Below are 20,692 nucleotides of genomic sequence, written 5' to 3'. Positions count from 1 at the left end.
GTATGCAAGTGTGCATAGTGCGAAAAAGTTTTTGGACACCATCAAAATTTCACGAAATCCCAATTGTTGTCCTTAATTATCTGCCAGATAACTTTTTTTGCATTTCCAAAGGTTTGGATGCATTAGAGACACACAAACAAATGAAAATATTTTGTTGTCAACTTCATCGTGCTGAAACACTTGCTTGGAAATTCAGAGCTGAATGCAACAGTGACGTGCAGCATGTGGTTAAATGTTGGTTGGTGACTGCACTAAAATAAACTGCACTTGCAGACTTAAGACTGATTCTTAGCGCATACATTACATTACAAATGCGTGAGGGGACAAAAGCCCACCAAGTTTTTCCAATCTGTGTGTTGTACGTATTCAAATCAAGAGCCAAAACTATACTCAATATGTTTTAAAATGTGTACGAACTTTATGTGGAAGAAAATAAGATATTAAAACAGTCACGTATTCTAAATTCTAGCACTAAAATCTGGTTTCATTTAGTCACTGAAAAATGATTCAAATGGTAAATGCAACGGTGCATTTCTAGCCTCATTTGAAAGCGAACTCAGTGCACTGCCTGCCACGAGCCAGCGAAGCCTATCTGTGCTGCATATTATTGCCACTTTTTCGTTTCCTGTGTGAGTGAAAGCACCCTCCCCCCAGCTGCGCTGAACATATTGTCATTGGCCGCTGTCCAGAGTCAGGCTGTTCTGATAGGCTGGCACAAGCTATACTCCTCTACGATTGGCTTACTATCTGCCGCAGGTCCCACCCCCAGCCGGCTCTGGAACGAAGTGGAACAAGCGGAGAAAGAGAGGAAGCGAGGTTTGTGAGTATTTTTGGCCCCGTTGTGTGCCTCCTGCCGTTTGTGCGTGAATGAGCGCCAGTGTTTGTGTGTTCAAATGTGTGAATTTGTTTCACAATACAAAGCCGGGCCTGCAGATGCGTCCTACAATGTGCCACAGCTTGACTGCGATAACTTTGGGCCTCTGTGTCACATGTATGGCCACAGTACAGAGAGGCTTCATTGTGACTGCGTATTACAAGGGTTTGTGTCATGTCTGAAACTGACACTCGGGAAGAAATTCAGGGGTGCCAGTGCTGCTGCCAGTGCTGCTGCCAGTGCCGCTGCCTCTTCAAAGTGACATTTGTAACAAAGTGGATGTTACACAGTGTTGCTGCCTTTAAAATGTTCAAAGAAGCCGACTATCTAAATTCTTACTGCTATCAAAATGGTTCAGTCGTGGACTGAAGTTTTAGATGAAACATAGTCATGGTGCAAAGTGTCAACCTTGACACTCCTATTCACTTTCACTTGTCATGCACTTTATACTGGATCCAAACCCCCAGAAGTCTAGGGACTCACTTTGTTACACACTTTGTTGTGTAAGATGATATTGTTAGGTGAGGAATTTTATTTTATATATTACTGCACGTTTATAATGGTATGTTACAAATTATGACTTTCAAGTAGGTTGCTCATTACATAGGTTCATTTTCTGAGTAATTATTATCTTTGGGGGCTTGCTCTCCTTTTTCTACATATTTGGCTTTGCATTTCTTCTGCTTACACCATACCTAACAGATGTATGACATTTTGTGAAGCCAGTGATACATCGCGGTCAGATGAAACGTATCTCTTCCTTCTTTTTTTCCATTTGGTTTTCCTTTGCACCTGACTACACTCGCGTGTTCCTTCTGTTGACTCAACCTGTCCTGCTGGTCTAACAGAATCCTCTCCTGCCCTCCTAATTCCTATCGTCCTCGTGCCACCTTCTCCTTCCACTGTTCACATGGATTAGACTCTTCCTGGAGTGCCCATCTCCCTCTATAGTAGATTAGATTTCTTGTTTCCTTACTATCCGCTCTCTGTTCTCTGCGGTGGCACCCACTGGCTCAGCAGCTCACTGTCACTATCTATAAATCCAATTTGCTGTGCATGTGCGTGCACGCCTGTGTGTGTGTGTGGGTGTCCCCTCATCTGCACATTTTCAGCTCTTAACGATGGCACACATGTGGAAAGTACATTTCAAGGCATTTGTGCATCTGCGGCTCTTTGCGAAAAAAGGTCCTACACTTCTTGTTCTAAATGCTTTGGCTACATTTGTGCGTTTCCTGTGTTTGCATTCCAATCCAGAACCAGAGGCACGTCTGTGCATTTGTTTTGCAGCCAAATGCTCGTGTCACTATGCATCAATTTTCCCATCGCGGGGACTCTACCTCCCAGCGTGAGCAGTATATCTGCGCCATGTACATTCGAGCGCACGTGCGACAGCGATGGCTCCGGCAGGCTGTCAATCTTGATAAGGCCTGCCGTTGGGAGGCGTTAGTCAGGGCTGACGCTCGCCCAGCATCCACTTGGTGGATCTGCTGAGAAGGAGCAGAGCCATTAGACACGCTGCAATGACTGAGAGACGGAGAGGGCGGGGGCGGGAGGCGGGAGGCGTGAGCATCTATAGTGAGCCGCTGGGAGATGGAGAAACTGCTCAAGATGTGGGACTGCACAGAGAAAGAGGGGATCTGGGTGGGGGGGCGGGGGGGGGACAGCAGGCAAGATGGGAGAGCAGGAAGTCAAGGGTGACAGTAACTGGGAAACCACGTGAGGGGAGAGGGGTGAGTCAGGGAGGCACGGAACCAGACGGCTGAGTAATGAGGAGAGGAATGGCCGTTCATGTCAGTGATCCAAACTCAGGGCTCCAGACTGTGACACACCAGAGGAGTGCGTCACAGCGTACAGTCTGATTTCACTGGGTTGATTTAGCGAGCGCGGGTGTGTGAAGTTCAGGTGAGAAGCACAGACAGGCTCCATACCTGCATGATCCAGCGTCGTGCACTCGGCCCATAAAGTGCAAACCTGCTTTGTTTAAATACCCACTCTGTCCGTGTGAAGCACATTTGATTGTTTATTTTATACAAACAAAGTGAGGAGAGATATGATGCGTCGTTGGCCCAGCTCAGTTTTTTTTTATTATCGCCTCAATCCATGTGACAAATTGGTGGCAAAACGCCTTAAAATACATGGTTTGACATTTCATCTTCAAATTCTTCTTTGCACCTTTGAGCGTAATTTGCGAATAGTTGCAATGGCTTTACCTAATCTGGCGAGATGACAATAAATGTTGTCACCTTCTGTCTGCCACCTCCTCCTCTGTTTCATCATAATGATCAAAGAATACAGAAATAGACATTTTTCAAAACCCGCAAACCTGCTACTTCACAGTTCCTGTCTGTCTGTTCATTATGTGCACTTCCTGGCGTGCTCTAAATCCAGGCCTGGGTGTAACATTTTTTATCAAAGTGTCATCGGATAAAGAAAAGAAGATATTGTGAAGACTAAAGAAAAGCATTACACAACAGATCACTTTAGTGGTGGCAATAAAACACAAAGCAGGGCTTTGTTCATAGTCCCATAAAAAAGTGACACACAATCTGTCTGTGCTGAATTATAATATACAACTGCACTGTATGTGTCACCCCACCGGTGGCGTCAAAACCACTTTAGATTTGAGCTGTCAGTGGAGACAATGTGATGCAAACATCACGGGTGCTTCGCTCAGAGCCTGTTGACGTTTGAGGCCGTTTACAGCGCTGTAGTTATCAGGTGTCTCTGTGTTCTGCTGAGAATTCACAGTAAAAATAGAGAAATCATATGAGCAGGTTTGCTTCCCTTTTTTCTTTCCAGGTAAAAACAACTCCACTTTATCTTGTAACTGCAAAGACAAACTTCAGAGATTTTTAAAAAAAATTGTATCGACCTGTGGGTTGGGATTTGAAAAAAAAAAAAATAAATAAATAAAATAATATATATATATATATATATATATATATATATATATATATATATATATAAATATATATATAATGCTTCTTCTTGTGTGCAGCAGCATGTCCGTACTTATTTCAGCTGTTATTAAGGAGCCGTTCAATGGGTTTCCAGACAGGAAAAAGAACAAGTTTTTCCTCTTTTGCTATTGTAGCTGCACAACTCTTTTCTTTTCCCCCCTCCCTGTCGTCTTTCAGGAAACAAAAGATGAATTTTTGCCAGTACAGGCTCCTCCCCATTCTTGCTCTCTCGCTCACACACACACACACACACACACACACACACACACACACACACACACACCCAGTCTTAAACACACACTGCTCTCTCTCTCTCTCCCCACTCCTTCTTCAAACTCTCTTGCCTCGGTTCGCACATAAAACCCAGCAGCACTTGCTCTATTTTGTGCGCTTTTTTTTCTCCGTTTGCACACGCACACTTTTGTGGCGTTTAGGTTATTTTTAAAAAAAAAAATTTTTTGGCGGGGGGGGGGGGCATAGACGAAGGACCAAAAGTAAATAAATAAATAAATAAATAAATAATTGCTGCGGAAAGTGGCGAAAGAAAAAGGGGAGGGGAGGCAGCGAGAGACGGAAGGGAGGGAAGCAGGGAGGGGTGAGACGGAGAGAGAGAGAGAGAGCGGGCGAGCCAAGAGGACGGAAGGGAGGAGAGCGAGAGAGAGAGAGAGAAAACGAGCGAGGGCGCGAGGGGGGCGGGGGGGGGGAACACATGTGTATGCTTGTCACTACGGGGCTGGGAGAAGGACGGAGGGAAGTGCGGGAGCTGGCCACGGCCGCCATATGCTGACTGGATTCCTGTTCATGTCTGCTGTGTGAAGCCCGCAGGTCTCTTGTCGCGCGCGCGCGTGTGTGTGTGTGTGTGTGTGTGTGTGAGTGTGAGAGACTGTGTGTGTGACTGTGTGTGTGAGTGCGCGCGCGCTGGCCGGCCGGGGAACACGCCATGGGAAGCTCACATCTCCTCAACAAAGGCATGCCTCTAGGTAAACACGCAGCGCTCTCGGCTTTTATGTTGGACGAACGTGTGAGTGCGTGTGTGCGCGCGAGCGCGTGTGTGTGTGTGTGAGAGAGTCAATATTTATGAACTACAGTGAACGTTATACTGTGCCTTTATTCCTCCCCTCCCCCTTTGCCTCTGTCTTCTGCTCCTTCTCCACCACCTTGCTGCTTCTTAATCCTCTTTATTATCTTTGATTATCGCTCAGCCTTTCTCCTGCCACACAGGAATGGCTGGCCCATTCTCTGGCTGTGTGCGTGTGCGTGTGTGCGTGCGTGTGCGTGCACGCAGAGACAAATCTCTGCTATCGAAGGCTGTTTGAACACCTCCATTTGTGGGGACAGAAATAGATCTCCCTCTCCTTCGAGGGCTCGCAAGGACATGACACATATTTCCCTCCCATTGTGCTCTTATGTCGGACAGCGTTGCCTTCACAGCGGCGGAGGAGATGGGAGGGAGAAAAGAGAAGAAAAAAAAACGCATGCATGCAAGCCTGCACGCTCGTACGTTGATTTTTGGATGACAACTGCTACACGTATAGTCGCGCGGGCTCGAGCCAGCAAGGTGCCAAGATTCCTGCATACAGGTGATAGCGGAGCCTTGTGGTGACAAGGGGGGCTGGAATAGACTATTCTGGAAAATAGGATAAAGGTAGGGGTTGCTACAGAGAAGCAGAGGGGGTGGGGGTTGGGGGGTGTGTAAGTGGAGGAAGAGGAGGAGGTGGAGGAGGAGGAGGAGGAGGAGGAAGCCGTGAGGATGAACGATCATCTTCCCTGTAGGTGAATCTCGTGCGTCTGATCGCTGGAATCTAAATCTGAGTGGGGTTTTCTTTGCCCCCCCCCCCCCTCCCCCCACTTCCCCAGAGCACCTGCACATCTCACAGTTTGTAATCTGTGATGTCATCAACAGGCTGCGGGCTGTATCTCTTGATGACATCAAAGATGAAGTTGCAGCTCTGATCTTTTCCCATTCCTCCCCGTTTTTTCCTCCCCCATCACTCCGGGAGAGATCTCCATATCCGTTCTCACTCAGCCCCCATTGGCTCAGTAGTCCCAAGGTCACAGGATCGACGCTTTAATGATGCTCGCGCACGAGCCGATCACATCACTTGATTCCTTTTCAAGGATGCAGCAGTGATCGTTCAACCTGAAATCAGCTCTCATTTGAAATGAGTCTCCTCCCTCTGGCGATCAGTGTTTGTGCATCAATGTTTTTGCGCTGAATTTTGATACAAATGCAAATTTCCTAATGAAGTATAATACTACATTTTATCTGGAGGTGTGTGCGTGTGTAGTAGCATGGTAATTGGAGTCAATAAAATTCAGCCGCAAATCACATAATTGAATGATGCAAACCCGCTTCAGGCATTTTCCCATAAGGCGTCTTGTATACAACTCCGCAATGTCACGAGGGGGGGAAAAAAAGAAAAGAAAATTGAGGCAACTGCTCATGTGGTGACAAGTTGTCTGCTCCTCGAAAGGCACACTTAGCATTGTGAGTCCAAATAACCCACACAGCAACGTGAGAACGTATAAATACGTCAACTGTGTACATTTTAAAGATTGCAATGTTGATTCTGAGATTCTCATGAAATGCAACCGAGTGGCTGCGTGTACATAAATTATGCAATGTTCATTTGATATCTTCAGAGAATTTTAAATTTTGAAATAGCCAATGAAATTCTGAGTTTGATGGAAACATACTTTTTAATCTAACATCGGAATTCAGATAAAAACGGTAGTGAAGTCAGGTGGATTAATATCAGAGTATAATCAAAGGAAAAAAAAGAAAAGATACCGGTGGATGGCATAGCATGCCTAAACAACAATTAGTCTGTAGCCTACAGTTCCCATGAGCTGGTAATGAAAATCAGCAGAGTCGAGCTAGTATATAATTAGAGGACGATGTGCATCTTTAACAATGTGGCCAGCTGGTGTTCCTTTATTTGACACTCGGAGCGGTTGTCCCGCTCACGTCAGAGCATAAATGTGACTCCAGAGACCAACAATAAACAGAAGAGACCAGACACGCACAATAGACAGAGCGAGCCACTAGAATACACGCCCCCCCCCCCCCTTTCCCATTTGTCTTGTTGGTGGAAACCCTTAATTCACCCTGGAAACCCTCAACCTGTAATACGGCACACGCTGTATATGCCTAATAATCCTTAACCATCCTGTGTGTTTCAATTGAGCCCAATCCAAGTCAACCTCTGTGACTTTCCGGTGCATAAGCATAATCCAATGTAGTGGCTCTTGCAGCCATACAATAATCCACTTAGAGCTAGTATTTTACATGCATAATCTCTCAAAGTGAGACTGTACACTTCCAGTGCGAGCCAGTTCATTGGTTCCAGTTTTGGAAGCTGGAGAGGTCAGTGTTTATTCCCCCTCAATTCAAAAACGCTAATCCACCAACCCAGGAGAAATCTTTGCCGTGCAAATAGGAATTAGACAATAGCGACACCAATATGGTCACCGTACTGTATGTGTTGTATGACTCTGCATTCACTAATGGAACTGTGTGGCCAAGAGTAAGTGTGTGTATGTGGGATGCAAGGCTTCCATAACTACTAAATAGCTTATTGATCTTGACCAATACAGCAGAAATCACACAGCTGAGTGGCACTGTCTTTCTCTAAAATCTAAGAAGATTAAGTTAAAAGCAATACAAATTGAATAGGGCATGATTTTGTTCAGATCATCATGATGATGATGCAGATCAACTACAACATTTACACATTTGAGCTTGATTTTATACAGATATGTTTACTGCTGGACTCTTCTGAAAAGAGCTATCAAACCAGGACAAACCAGAACCATCCTGCTGATGCAGATAAACGTTCTTTATTTTTACTTGTGTGCCCCCAAAAAATGACAATGTTTGTTAGAGAGAGAAAGGGAGTGCAGGTGGTGGATGTACAAAAAAATAGAAACTCGACAACACAACATGATTATTTAATTTATTGAGCGAAATTCATTGTGTCATACTTCTGTGCATGCTATTTTTTTTTTTCCGTGCACACAAATTAGGTCAACACAAACTGCTGTGCACACATTTCTTCTGCAAATGTGGGTTGGTCAGAATTTGCATGTGGATTTTGTGGTTAAAGGCAGAGGTGGATCTTTGGTCCATGCAAAGCTTAAGGGTTAAGGTATTTTCTCAATCACCTTTCATGAAGTAAAGGTGAAAGAGGAAATGTGACCACATGAAGTGAAGGTGTGATAATGGAATTAGTGGGGCTGGGCTGTAATTGGTGGGAGGGAACATATCCTTCTCCGTTCTTCCTTTTAAATTCAAATGTGGGTCATGAGAAGATGACAAGAACAAAATCTGCTGAAGACTGAATATGCAATGTTATAAAAACAGGAGTTTCCTTCAAATTGGAAGCACTGACAGGAGAAAAAAAAAGGACATGGCAGGAGAGACAAAGAAAGGCCTGGGGAATAGGAAGCGGAATAGGAGATGGAGCTCTGAAAACGAGTCAATAAGGGCTGAAGCAGCGGCAGATTGGTTTACCGAGGGGGTAAAAAAAAAGAAAAAAGAAAAAGAGGAGCTGGGGGCTTTTGAACCAGGCCGTGTTGCTGCTTGCCACAAGGGCTAACATCACAAATCAGCCGCACTGTGACTCACGCCTGATCGCAGACGGATGTGTGATCGCAGGTGCAGGTAGCCTGCCCACCCCTGGCCCCTTCTCTCACCTGCTCGTTGGAAAATACAGACAGTGCAGCCGGGCTTCAACAAAACACGAGTGTGCATAGGGATTTTTTTTTAAAGTGCCAGTCAAAGCTGGAGACTTGCTGCCCCTCCACCCCGCTCTATAGGGGATAGGAAGTCCTCCCGCTGACCCGGACATTTTAAAAACGCATGAAAATTGCTGATCTTTAACATTGTCTCCGTTGACTGACAGTGTGAAAACACAGACTACTTCCTCTGGGGGACAGCTGGACGCAGGCAGGCTGCAGGGCTTTCCCACTGGCTCCCATGATTCACTACCGGCAGATGTTTTTCCATTTCAAAATGTCATTCAAATGGCTTCAGTGCCATTTTGGTCTGATTAGAAATTTTCACAGAGGCAATTTTCATACTGATGTAATTTGGTGTCCCGGGCCATTGAATGCATATTGCAAAAGCAGAGCTGTTGCGACGCAGATGGTTGGTTGCAGTCAACAATTATTACCAGCATTTGTGTGTGTGTGTGTGTGTGTGTGTGTGTTTTATAACGTCCCTGACTTGTTCTTGGCTGCAAATGGCTATTAATCTTTGATTTATTTTTACATTTGTATGTAAGGTGTGTGAAAAGCATGCTAACAAGCAAACTGACTTATTTTAAGGTTCAGATGTTAGCCTTTGTGGGCAAAAATCCAACAACCAAAGAAAAAAAACCTGGGAGGGAGAAAACAACAGCTGTCAGAGTTGACACTGTTACAAAGTTGCAATGAAATCTAACAAGCGCTTTCTCCTTGTCTGATTGTCATTGCTCACAATCACACCCTTCCAGAGCACTGTTTGACAGTGGGAAAGGGCTCATATATGATTCTGATGACATGATAACCAAGAGCAAAAATAGCATGATTCATTACAGTTTTAAACTGTGCTAACCCAAAATATCAACATGTATATATATATATATATATATATATATGAACAACACCGAGAACATTCCTAATACTTTAAATAACCCTGTATGTGAAGTTAAAATAATAATATTGTTAATATTAGATTGCAAAGGGAACTGATTTTCAGAGAGGATGAATGCCAGACCCTGGCTGCTTCGTGAGACTGCTAATTAAGTTGTACACATCAAGGTGTCACTCTAACCTTTCCCCGAGTTATATTTCCTGCTCAAGGACGCTCTGTGTGAGCAGCATGTAGAATTACGACACAATCTGCTCATGAATATATCATGTTGCATGTGGAATAATGAGTAACACAGAGACTAATGACACAAACAAAGAACATCAGTGGTCTCTTGTGGTAGTTAGTCTTTGAGAAAAGCCCTCGGAAGTCTGAGATTGCGGAGAGGGAAGCTCTGGCCCCTGTTGGCTGCTGAGAGGCCTGTTTGCACTGTGAAATCTCCCAGCAGTCATTCAACCCCAGGGCTTCGGGAGGCAGAGACAGCAAGAGAGTCTCAAGCATGGAGTATGATGGCGAGCTGGGGGAGCGGAGACGGTGGTTTTAGATGGACAAGGTTTATTAATAGAGAGAAAAACTGTTTCAATTTAAGAATTAAGAATTGAATGGCTACTTAATGTGCCATGAAAGCCAAAATATATATATATATATATTTATATTTTGATTAAAACTGACAATGAGATAATGGCCATCTGACTTGGTCTGAATTCAGGGCGAGCAGATATGAATTGACAGCGTTGTCGTGCCATTTGGACGCTTGTGTGCGTGGGACAAAGGGAGGAGGATGAACGGGTGTTTATCATGTAGTGCTGCTACTCAGCAGTCACTAGTGCCGGTCCTTCCAAGGTCACGCTCGGTGCTGGAATGAAAGCTATTTCCTCTCTTGCTCCGACCAAGTGCGAGGCTGGTAAGTGAGTGGAATCTCTTCTACATTCGTGGGGGGGGGGAGAGAAAAAGCCACTCTGCGCCGCCGCTTACTGGAGTGGCCAGATGTCATTACTTTCTGCAAGTGAGCACGGTGCCTACTTAATTACACACACCATCTCTGAATCGCAGTCAATTCCCAAGTCCGGTGTGGTAAAATAGAAAGAGTCCGCCACTGTTGGTGAGTGACGCTGCCACGGGCAAGTGTTGTTCTTAGGACTGAGCTTTAGAGCAGGTTGTAGCTGAAACCCGACAGTACATTTGTACACTCGTTGAATTCCAATTTCTCAGCTATGCACCATTGATTTTGTGTGGATATGTAAGTGCAGTGACCTCCAGGCAAATCCAGTTATGGAAAGCGCTGGAACGCTTTATCAGCGCGCAAAAAAGCCATCGTGGAAATGGTTCTAGGTTTCACCTTACTGGGCTCAGTGTTCAGCTTGATCAGATTGCCCTTCGAGCGGAAATCTGACAATGCATAGAAGAAGGCAATCAAGAGATGAGTGACTGTGGGCTGCTTCCGCTTTTTAGAATCTTCAGACTACTGCAGGAACTGTAGTTAACTATTTCTCAGTAAAGATCAAAAGAAGATGAACTTGGTCGGTCTTGATAAACTTGTCAGTCTGCACATCTCCGACAGAGAGGTGGAGGAATGACTGTAGTCAGCATCAGGGATGACTGCTATCTTCTAATATGGGAAACTACATTGTCTGCCCAATGAATTAAAACGGAACAGCCTTGATTGTCTCAATTAAAATACTTCCGCCCGAACAGGGACTTGAACCCTGGACCCTCAGATTAAAAGTCTGATGCTCTACCGACTGAGCTATCCGGGCCCTGAGTGCCTGAGTGTTGAGGCCTGTATCTTAGCCAAAGTAAAATCTGAAATCATTACTCGAACAAGGAAGGCACCACTTTGTATCTAGTGTGAGACAATCAAATGATTAAATCTGCCGCTGCTCTGACAAAATCAGAAAAATAAAAAGACCCATTATAGATTTCCTGTTTCAACAATTTTCACTTTACCTCCCTTAAGGATGGCAGGACCTTAAGGTTAATGATGCAGCCTGTTAAGGTGATTTATTCAATATTCTTCAGGGATGTAGAAGTGCCTGACTGCTCTTTCTTAGTCATTCAGCGAGTGGCCAACTGTCCTCAAAACAGTTCGAGTCATACTACCAAAAGCAAGTGGTCGTGATACTTTTAACTCTAACCTCCTTCTTTCATTGCCTCATTCATGTAGTGTAAACCATATTCATTCAAGAAGAACATGCTTGAAGCAGGTGGCATAATAGCTGCAGAGCATGACCTCATCAACCAGGAATTGACTCAGCCACTCAAGAGGCAGTTGCTTTTGGAAAGACCTTTTATTTCTCACCTCACCTATTGTCACAGTTGTCATGGCAACTGCATCAGCACAGGGTAGACACATCATGGGATGAGATTAACCAGGACCTCCTCCGTGGCCAGGAGCAGAGGAGCATCTTCGGTGTTAGATTTCATAACTGCCAACCGAGCCGACGTGGAAGGAAAGGCAAATCAAAGCGATGTGTGCCTGCAGGTCCGATCGTGCAGCGGAGAAACAAATTAAGTCTTCAATGCAGCATTTCTAGTTTGCTTTTTTCTGCCGTGCTGCTGTGCGAAGATGCTGCATTGCAACAATAAAAAAAAAAACAACATGTTGTTTCCCAAAACGTTGCAGGGTAGAATTTTAATTCAATCTTTTTGCCATTTTCGTTCTGTGCACCTGACCTCTGTTTTACCATCTTTTTCTTTTTTTCTCTCCTTTTGTTGGCGTATGATTGTATAATGTAGGTATCAGGCCACCCATTATGAATGGGCCTATGCACCCACGCCCTCTGGTGGCATTGCTGGATGGGCGTGACTGCACTGTGGAGATGCCCATTTTGAAAGATGTAGCAACTGTGGCCTTCTGCGACGCACAGTCCACACAGGAGATCCACGAGAAGGTAACACGCTCACACACACATCTGTGTATCTAATAAGTTAAAAATTGGAAATAAAAACAAACAAACAAGAAGTTGCGACATATGATTGTCATTATGGCCTAAAAACTTTCAAAAATAAAAGCCAAAAGAAATTTCAAAACCCATTTAATGATGATCTTGTTCTATTTATGGTAACAGTACTGGACCAAAAATGTTTAAGTGTAAAAATAAGATTAAAAATTATTCAATACATAAAAGGGAAGATGAGATAACAGGCAGAGTAAAGAAGAGTATTACAAGCCAATTTAAAATGTGGGTCAGGCTCAGATCTTCCTGGAGCTACTATGGATTGTAAATGGGTTTTTATGTCTGGCAGGGTCAGGTCCTGTTCTGGGTGTCTGCCAGACATACTCTCTCAGAGAGCGTGCTCAGTAGGCCACAGTGTGGGAGAAACAGATGGCACTGCCTCGCTCGCTATCTCTTGCTCCCCAGTTAGCAGCCACCTCATTGTGTAATTAAAAGGGCTGCTTTCTTGTAATAGAACCGCATGTCACTTTCATCTTCTCCCACAGACTATAAGGAGAGTGTGGCAACGGTAAAAAAAAAAGATCATTAGATATTTTGAATCCAATTATAAGGTGGCAGGATCCCCCCCCCCCTTCCCGCACATACCGCCACACTGCACCCCGATAGATATCATTTTAAAGTTATCTGCTTGAGTCATGAGAGTATATTCATAACTAAGACAATAAGGCTTCACTCTACTTCCTGCAGACTGAGCCTTGCTTTGATCTCGGGGTTACAGAAATATGAGAATCCCACACAAGCAGAGAAATAAAAACAGGATATGTAAGTGATATAAAAAGCACATCCTGTGGGAGGTCGGGCTTCAGGGGGACCACTGATTATCAAATCTTGAAGGAGACGTCATTTATCCTCCGCATTTGACCCCGTTCCCTGAGGGGGGGCTGAGCTGCATTCGGGAAATCACTGGGTGATCTCACCCCTCCCAAGTCCAACCCTAAATACTGAGAGCCAAGCAGGGAGGCCATTTGTATGTATTTTTATCTATGACCCCGCCGTGGATTGAACGCACAACCTCCCAGTCTCAGACACTACCACTAGGCCCATAGATGCTATCATTTTAAACACAGAGAACTGCAGGATTCTCTATAGGTCATCTCAGAGGCTGCCCAGGAGTTCGCTCATGTGGAAATTGAACACATCTGGATGTCTAAACTGTAGGGCAGGGAAGTGTTAGTAGTTTAATGACACCAGCACAATTACCGGTTTAGCCCGTTGACGCCTGTGGATTTTCTGCAGAGAAAAATGCTGGACTACACACGTTTTCCATGTCAACAGCCCAATTTCTTTATCGTGAGTGATGGGACATTCAGGTGAATACACTGTAGCTGCTCAGCCCCTCCAGCAGGGCTTGCTACAGTATATCCTCCCTCCGATCAGCTGCGGTGTCAGAAGCATTTCACTTGTTACAGGAAGCACACACAAGGTGTTTAGGACAACAAAAACTTGCTCTGCAAAATAGAATTTGCCCCCGGCATTAATTGTTGTTGTGTGCGTTTGTGTCTCCAGGTGCTGAACGAAGCCGTAGGAGCTCTGATGTACCACACCATTACTCTTATGAGAGAAGACCTAGAAAAATTTAAGGCTCTGCGCATCATTGTCCGGATCGGCAGCGGCTACGATAACATCGATATCAAATCAGCTGGAGAACTCGGTGAGAGGTTTAATTGTTGACAGCTACCGTCTGTCCAGCAACAGCAAGCAGGGCTGCTCCAAAAAAAAAAAAAAGCCCAGCTTGCACTTCGTCTCCCTCCGTAAATGGTGCAAGACGCCGCTGCTAATCTCTCTCTGCTCTCTGCCCAACCAGGCATAGCTGTGTGCAATATGCCAGCGGCCTCAGTGGAGGAAACAGCCGACTCCACACTCTGTCACATCCTCACCTTGTACCGACGCACCACCTGGCTGCATCAGGTTCGTATTCTCTGGGTGTCGATGAACGGGACTGAAATTGGCCACTTGTCACAGGTGTATGTAGAGTTGTGTCTTTTTGTAGTTTCGGGTGCTCGCAGGCAAAATTTGAAACATTTCATTTCCTTTAGAATGTTGCTGTATTTGAAAGACGTTGATGTAAGATGTAGAAGGTACAGTCAACTGATTTCAGTTATGAGCTGTTTGGATTCATTGTACTCATGCCGCTTACACAAAAAAAAAAAAAAAAAAAAAAAATACAGAGCTGGTGAAGTCCTTGCTGTCAAACGCAGTGATTATGTGTAACGAGTTAAGTGTTGCTCGCGCAGGCCCTGCGGGAGGGCACGAGGGTTCAGAGCGTGGAGCAGATCCGCGAGGTGGCGTCAGGAGCGGCGAGGATCAGAGGAGAGACACTGGGACTGATAGGGCTCGGTGAGACGCACCGCACGTGTCCTTGTCGCATCTTCACACGCTCAACTAAACACAAGTTTCATGTTGTATGTTTGGCGAGTTCCCCCAAAGCCACATCTTAGTGAAGCACATCGATGCTCACCAAATGGTAACAACAATTTTGCTTCAGTCTTAAACACAGGAAACAGAAACGGTTTTGTTTTACACATTTTGAAAAATGCTAATGCTAACCCTGCATTTACTTACGTAAACACAGTATTAGACTGTTAGATTATTATCATAATCTACAACAATAGAGTATACATATCTTTTCTATGTGCTGTCTGCAAGCTAATAATTGTATGTGTGTGACGAGAGAATTATGTCACGTGTCCAAGGCAGAGGCAGTGCCATGGTGCCTTTAAAAATAAATAAATAATGAATTCAACGTGTAATTCATTAGTCTGACTGTAGGGTGCGTGCTTATGTGAGCGAGCTATGAGTTTGTAAATTCATGTGTTTTCAGGTCGAGTGGGCCAGGCGGTCGCCCTGCGAGCTAAGGCCTTTGGCTTCGGCGTTATTTTCTACGATCCTTACCTGGCTGACGGCGTAGAGAGATCCCTGGGACTGCAGAGGGTCACCACGCTACAGGTGAGCACGCACCCAAGGAAGCGTACTGTACATGTTATACTGTTCAAATGCTCATCTCGGGAGGACTGAGAGAGTGAGAGAGTAATACTGTCTCTCCCAAACCAGAAATTATGAACGGTGATTTTCTTGAAAGGTGATTTGTTTTTGCCCCATTCATTCATTCTCATCAATTTCCCTGCTGATTCTTCCCTCCTCAGGACCTGCTCTTTCACTCTGACTGTGTCTCTCTGCACTGCAGCCTCAACGAACACAACCACCACCTGATCAACGACTTCACCATCAAACAGGTAGGGATGGCGCCAGTCAGACGGACCGGCTGGTTTAGATTTAAGAAGGAAACGGGAGACGGTATGAGGTGTGCGCTTCTGTGGGTTTTTTTTTTTTTTAGATGCGCCAAGGGGCGTTCCTGGTGAACACGGCCCGAGGTGGCCTGGTAGATGAGAAGGCGCTGGCTCAGGCTCTAAAGGAGGGGAGGATACGGGGAGCTGCCTTGGACGTCCATGAAACAGAACCTTTCAGGTGATTTAACTCAGCGCTTGAAGAAGTGTTTGAAATGCATTGCCCAGCGACTGCGATCGGTCACAGGAGCCGCGCGTATGTTTCAGCTTCAGTCAAGGCCCGCTGAAGGACGCCCCCAACCTGATCTGCACCCCGCACGCTGCCTGGTACAGTGAGCAAGCATCGCTGGAGATGAGGGAGGAGGCTGCCAGGGAGATCCGAAGGGCCATCACAGGTCTTGTGCCAACTCCACCACACACACACACACACACACACACACACACACACACACAGATGATTGATGACCTCTGCTGAAAACACTAGTCCACAGATATTTTTAGATGTTCCACATCAATCAGGCATAAACTGCTGCTATTCCGGAAGAAGCGGTCGACCTTCAAGGTCGTTCCTATGCCATTCTTCCAAAATCGTAGCAGCTACCCGACAAGCAAAGCATGCACGCATTGTCATCCCCGTGAGTTAAGGTATCCCTGTAATAACGCCTGCCTTTGCTTCTCTCCGCGTAGGTCGTATCCCAGACAGCCTGAAGAACTGCGTGAATAAGGAGTTCCTAACTCAGAACAACCACTGGACTGGAGTCGACCCAGCAACTGTCCACCCAGAACTCAACGGGGCTTATAGGTAACAAGTCCGTCAGTTGGCCCCATGAGCTTCGCCTTGTCACCAGCAAACATGAAACATGTAACCAATACGCTGGTGTCGGCTTCAGTTGAATAGCGGCCGTTGATATTTTTGACTTTATGGCGGTCATATTTCAACATCTGAACTGACACTAAACGATACAAATGGTTGAGAATCCGCGTGCCAAGCAAAGTGAACGATGCTGTACAATGACAATAAAGATGACAACAATTTTTTACATGGCGTTTGAATGACTTGAGAAGAGACAAAGCTGGTTTGCTTTCCCAGATGAGGATTTAACAGGTTCGTACCATATAAATCTGCGAGAGCAGGTCTGGAATGTATTCAGTCATAAAGCTAAGCAGGCCGACAATGAAGTCTCATACCAGCGAATCGACCAACTCAGCTGTGCCTTGATGACTCACTGTCTGTCTCCCGTCACTCCTTGTCTTCAGGTATCCTTCAGGAGTGGTTAACTTGCCAGCTGGCGGCCTTCCACCGCCAGTTGAGGGCATCGTGCCCAGCGCCGTGCCCATCATGCACACCCTTCCGCCCGCCGTCTCACACCCCCCCCATGCCCCATCCCCTGGACAAAATACTGTCAAGCCACCAGAGGGCGACAGAGAGCAGCATCCAAATGAACAACTGTAGCCAGCCACATGCACGAAAAAAAACAAAAAAAAAAACCACACACACCCCGTACATACACTCATGCACATGCCGTGTTGTCCAATGACGAGAATGTGATTGGCACGATGGCCAAACAGCAAAAGTTCCCCCAATGACAAACTATAAGCAGACAGACAGACAGAGTACATGACGTTTTACAAGTAAAGGTTCAAGCCAATTAACGTAACAACACAACTCTCTGGCAACTGGGCTCACATCAGCTGGAGGGCAGGGAGGAGGAATATGATAAAGGGCATGAAGTGGATGATGGTTAGCAAGGTACTTGAATCAAACGGCAGCATCAACTTTCTCCGCTTCAAGCCGAAGTCCTGAGAAACTAGACAGGAAAGAGCCAGAGGGTTATCATCACATAACCACAATAGAATCCCATTTTCCAAGCGCTCTCTACCAAAAGCTCATACAACAACAAGAAAAAAAACAAACAACTAATAATAACTACCTGTTAATTTGGAATGAGAAAATACTGAAGCGAGAGTTTTCTTTGTCTTAGACTGTAGTGTGTCCAATGTTAAAGGGGCCTGTTACATGTCTTTTTTTTTCCGTGTCGTTTTTTTTTCTTCCTTAGTGGATGAGTTGATGTGAGAGCAAAAGTAGTAGGGTTATGAAATGAATGTCACCTGTCTTTGTAGTTTTTTGACGTACAGAAAGAACATACTGATATTCAAATTCCAGTCTTAAGATAAACCAGAATTATTTGATGGCACTATGTAGCTGAACAGATCTGAGCAAATAATAACCATTTCTGTTTTGTGTTTTTCCTGTCGTTCCCAAATTAACAAACCCATCCCAACACGAGAAAAAAGGAGGCAGCTTTTTGCACACCATCTCAGGAAATTATGTTTCTGCAGTTGGCATTTTGTTATAATTGTTTTTTTTATTTTCGAAAATTATTTTTTATGCCACCTAGTGCTTTTGTTTTATTTTTACATGCTTGCCTTTTGTGTCCCAGTACAACAGTAAAAAAATAATTTTAACAAAAGCAAAAGTTAATCCAATGTTTTTGTTATGTTACGTGCAGCATGAGACTTTGCACATTGAGCTTAATTCATTTTTGACCCAAAAAGACGGCGCAGAGCAGACGGGTGAAGTGGCATAACGGATGCTTGGCTTGGATATCTCCTTAGAGACGTAGTTTGCATAAAAAGGAAAAAAAAAAGAGAGTGATCTGGTAAACAAAGAAATCTGGAGGTGAGCAAATGTTGTTGTTTTTTTTAGTAGTTTATAATTTGACGGAATTGGTGACATCTTCTTGTAATCAACTACAAACCCCAATAACACAGCACAGAACTATGGCATAAACAGCTTTGCATGCAAAAATCATATACCACAAAGGTCAACCTTTGGTCAAAGGTGAGGTCAATAGAAAGGATGTTAAATTGGAATGTGTAGGAATAATATATTATTTGGGTCGGACCATGGCTGTGCATGTTATTGTTTCTTAAAATCAAGGCAGAAAAAAAAAACATGTCAGCACACCAGAGTACCAGGAATAATGCACAATGCAGGTAAATCTGTCGTGGCTCTATGCTGCCATTCATTTTGTACTGAAATTAACCTACAGGCCAGGGATTCCTTAAATTTGGGGGAATTAACCCCATTGACACTATTATTTTTGTGCCAATAAGACACATTTATCACATCTGTCAACTGTATCTTAAAATTAAGGCCAAAGTACATTTTTTATTCCAAGCAACTCCGTAATTGACTTGACTAAAAAGAATAAACATAGCTTGTGGTTACCTTTCTAAGAATTTTTTTTTTCTCCCATGAGAAGAACCAATTATTACTTAAAAAAAAAAAAAAGTAACATCATACATGCACAATAAAGAAAAATGTTTTACGAAGGCATAACGAAACATACTGATAACTCCTGTCTAGTATCCCTTTAACAATTCATGATGGGTCCCTCTTGGGGTATACCATTTTTGCCACCATCTGTGGCCTCAGTGTCTATGTGTACATATGGTGTTCTGCCTGCCTGTGTCAATGTGACTTGGTTGTATCTGTGTCAAAAAAGCAGCACTGAGAGGAGGGGGGTGACGGCTGGTACTTTCCACAAAGCATCTTTGCAAGGACAACCTACAAAATGATTTGCAATGTAAAAAAACAACAACAGAAAATTCAAAGAAAAACTAACCTTAAGAGAAAAACAAATTGGGCCAGTAATCGACAATACTAGTGGTAACAACTAGTATTGTCAGCACAAAGAAAATACTGTTGATGTTTTCGCATCAGTGTAACAATATACGAAACACTTTTTGCCCATATTGAGTAGCATTTATAGATTTCAAACAATGAATTCTTCATGTCAGTGAACTGGCCAAGTGACGGTGCTTTTTGGATCCCCTTCTACCAGCAGCTGAGTAGTAAGAACAGTTATTCTTGCCTACCTGGTCTTCTTTATGGTGAGGTAATAAAAGTAGCAATCAGGGATGGAATTTACAAGAGCCGATACGTATTTTAGAACATAGTCTAGCTCTGTGTTTTCATGGAACAGAAATGTGGTGACCATCTTATCTTCATCATCACTGATGACTGACCTAACGTGGAAGGTACTGAATGGACTTTCAGATGTTATTCTGAATGATTTCCTCACTTTTTTTTTTTGGTAAAAACTTGTTTAGTCTAAAATCTCTCGTCATTTTTTTTTTTTTTTTTTTTTTTAAAGAAACTGATTGTTTCCATAAGTAAAAAAAGAAGAACATCTTTGGCCACAATGGTTCTTGAAATTCCATCCCTGGTAGTAACACAGTCCACTGTTGCCTACATTGGTCCCCTTTATGGTAAAGTAGTAGGCGTAGCAATATACAGTATACATACTCTATATTCTAAATATCCTTATTTTTGGTCAAAACTGACAACCTGACAAAGATATGTTTTGTGACTGTATGCATTTGTATGAATTATTTTAAAAGGAAATAAACTGTGGAAAGGTGAAATCTGTGTGTTTGTGCGACAGCTGCGTTCATTTTTCCCTTCCCTCCCTTCTACAACCATTCTTTTGGCCAAAAAGTGACAGAAAAAAAGAAAAACTATGCCAACGTACAAAGCTTTTATTATGGATTACGCATAAGTGAAGTAATGTGTTGCATGACCTTTGTGTAAACTGAGAAAAAAAAAGTTACAACTTCATTCCAGTAGATGTCAGCAGTACAACTGCAGCGGTCTAAATGTAGACAGACACAAGTAACCAAAACCCTATGGAAGAGTGCGCAGGGCACAATGATACCTTTTATATTTGGCTTATGCCAATTGGCTGAAAAATTACACTGTTGCGAGAAATTCAATCATTTGCATTTTAAAAGAGCTGAATTTAAGTTGTAGCTCCCCAGCATTTGGATGGTGATGTCGTGGCATTAGCTTATTTTTTTTGCAGGAGAAATGTGGTGGTCAGCGTGACTTTTAAGCCCTTTTATCATTGTTAAGCTCAGCTCAGACAAACCTTGTAAATGTTGAGGCAACACTAGCTGACCCCCCAGCCTTGCTTTCTTGT

General features: G+C 44.0%; 1 protein-coding gene and 1 non-coding gene across 4 annotated transcripts; one reads left to right on the top strand and one right to left on the bottom strand.

The window, feature by feature from the left end:
* The first annotated feature begins 763 nt into the window (after positions 1–763).
* Positions 764–20,241, top strand: LOC142878065 (C-terminal-binding protein 1). Of its 3 annotated transcripts, none has more exons than XM_076012335.1 (11): positions 764–816; positions 12,203–12,357; positions 13,930–14,074; positions 14,228–14,331; positions 14,658–14,760; positions 15,245–15,369; positions 15,567–15,656; positions 15,758–15,888; positions 15,975–16,102; positions 16,395–16,509; positions 16,965–20,241. In XM_076012335.1, the coding sequence occupies exons 2-11, from the start codon at positions 12,220–12,222 to the stop codon at positions 17,158–17,160; spliced, it is 1,275 nt and encodes a 424-aa protein (XP_075868450.1). In that variant the 5' UTR covers positions 764–816; positions 12,203–12,219; the 3' UTR covers positions 17,161–20,241. The 3 variants fall into 3 exon arrangements, with proteins under 3 accessions (XP_075868450.1, XP_075868449.1, XP_075868448.1); XM_076012334.1 differs by having other exon boundaries at positions 787–820; XM_076012333.1 differs by lacking the exon at positions 764–816 and adding an exon at positions 4,525–4,814.
* trnak-uuu (transfer RNA lysine (anticodon UUU)) lies at positions 11,151–11,223 on the bottom strand. The gene has a single exon. It is a non-coding gene; the product is annotated as a tRNA-Lys (tRNA).
* Positions 20,242–20,692: the final 451 nt, after the last annotated feature.

The sequence above is a fragment of the Nelusetta ayraudi genome, unplaced genomic scaffold, assembly GCF_046127955.1.
Source record: "Nelusetta ayraudi isolate G7.1 ecotype Tasmania unplaced genomic scaffold, CSIRO-AGI_Nayr_v1 ptg000005l, whole genome shotgun sequence".
NCBI lineage: Eukaryota > Metazoa > Chordata > Actinopteri > Tetraodontiformes > Monacanthidae > Nelusetta > Nelusetta ayraudi.
This window is presented reverse-complemented; position numbering and strand designations above follow the sequence as displayed.

What these genes read in the sequence shown, in the direction of transcription:
- LOC142878065 (XM_076012333.1), top strand. Translation starts at nt 4,775, where the DNA reads ATGGGAAGCTCACATCTCCTCAACAAAGGCATGCCTCTAG. An exon ending in CAACAAAGGCATGCCTCTAG is followed by an intron (nt 4,815 to 12,202) that starts GTAAACACGCAG and finishes TGTATAATGTAG; the next exon opens with GTATCAGGCCACCCATTATG. An exon ending in CATGAAACAGAACCTTTCAG is followed by an intron (nt 15,889 to 15,974) that starts GTGATTTAACTC and finishes CGTATGTTTCAG; the next exon opens with CTTCAGTCAAGGCCCGCTGA.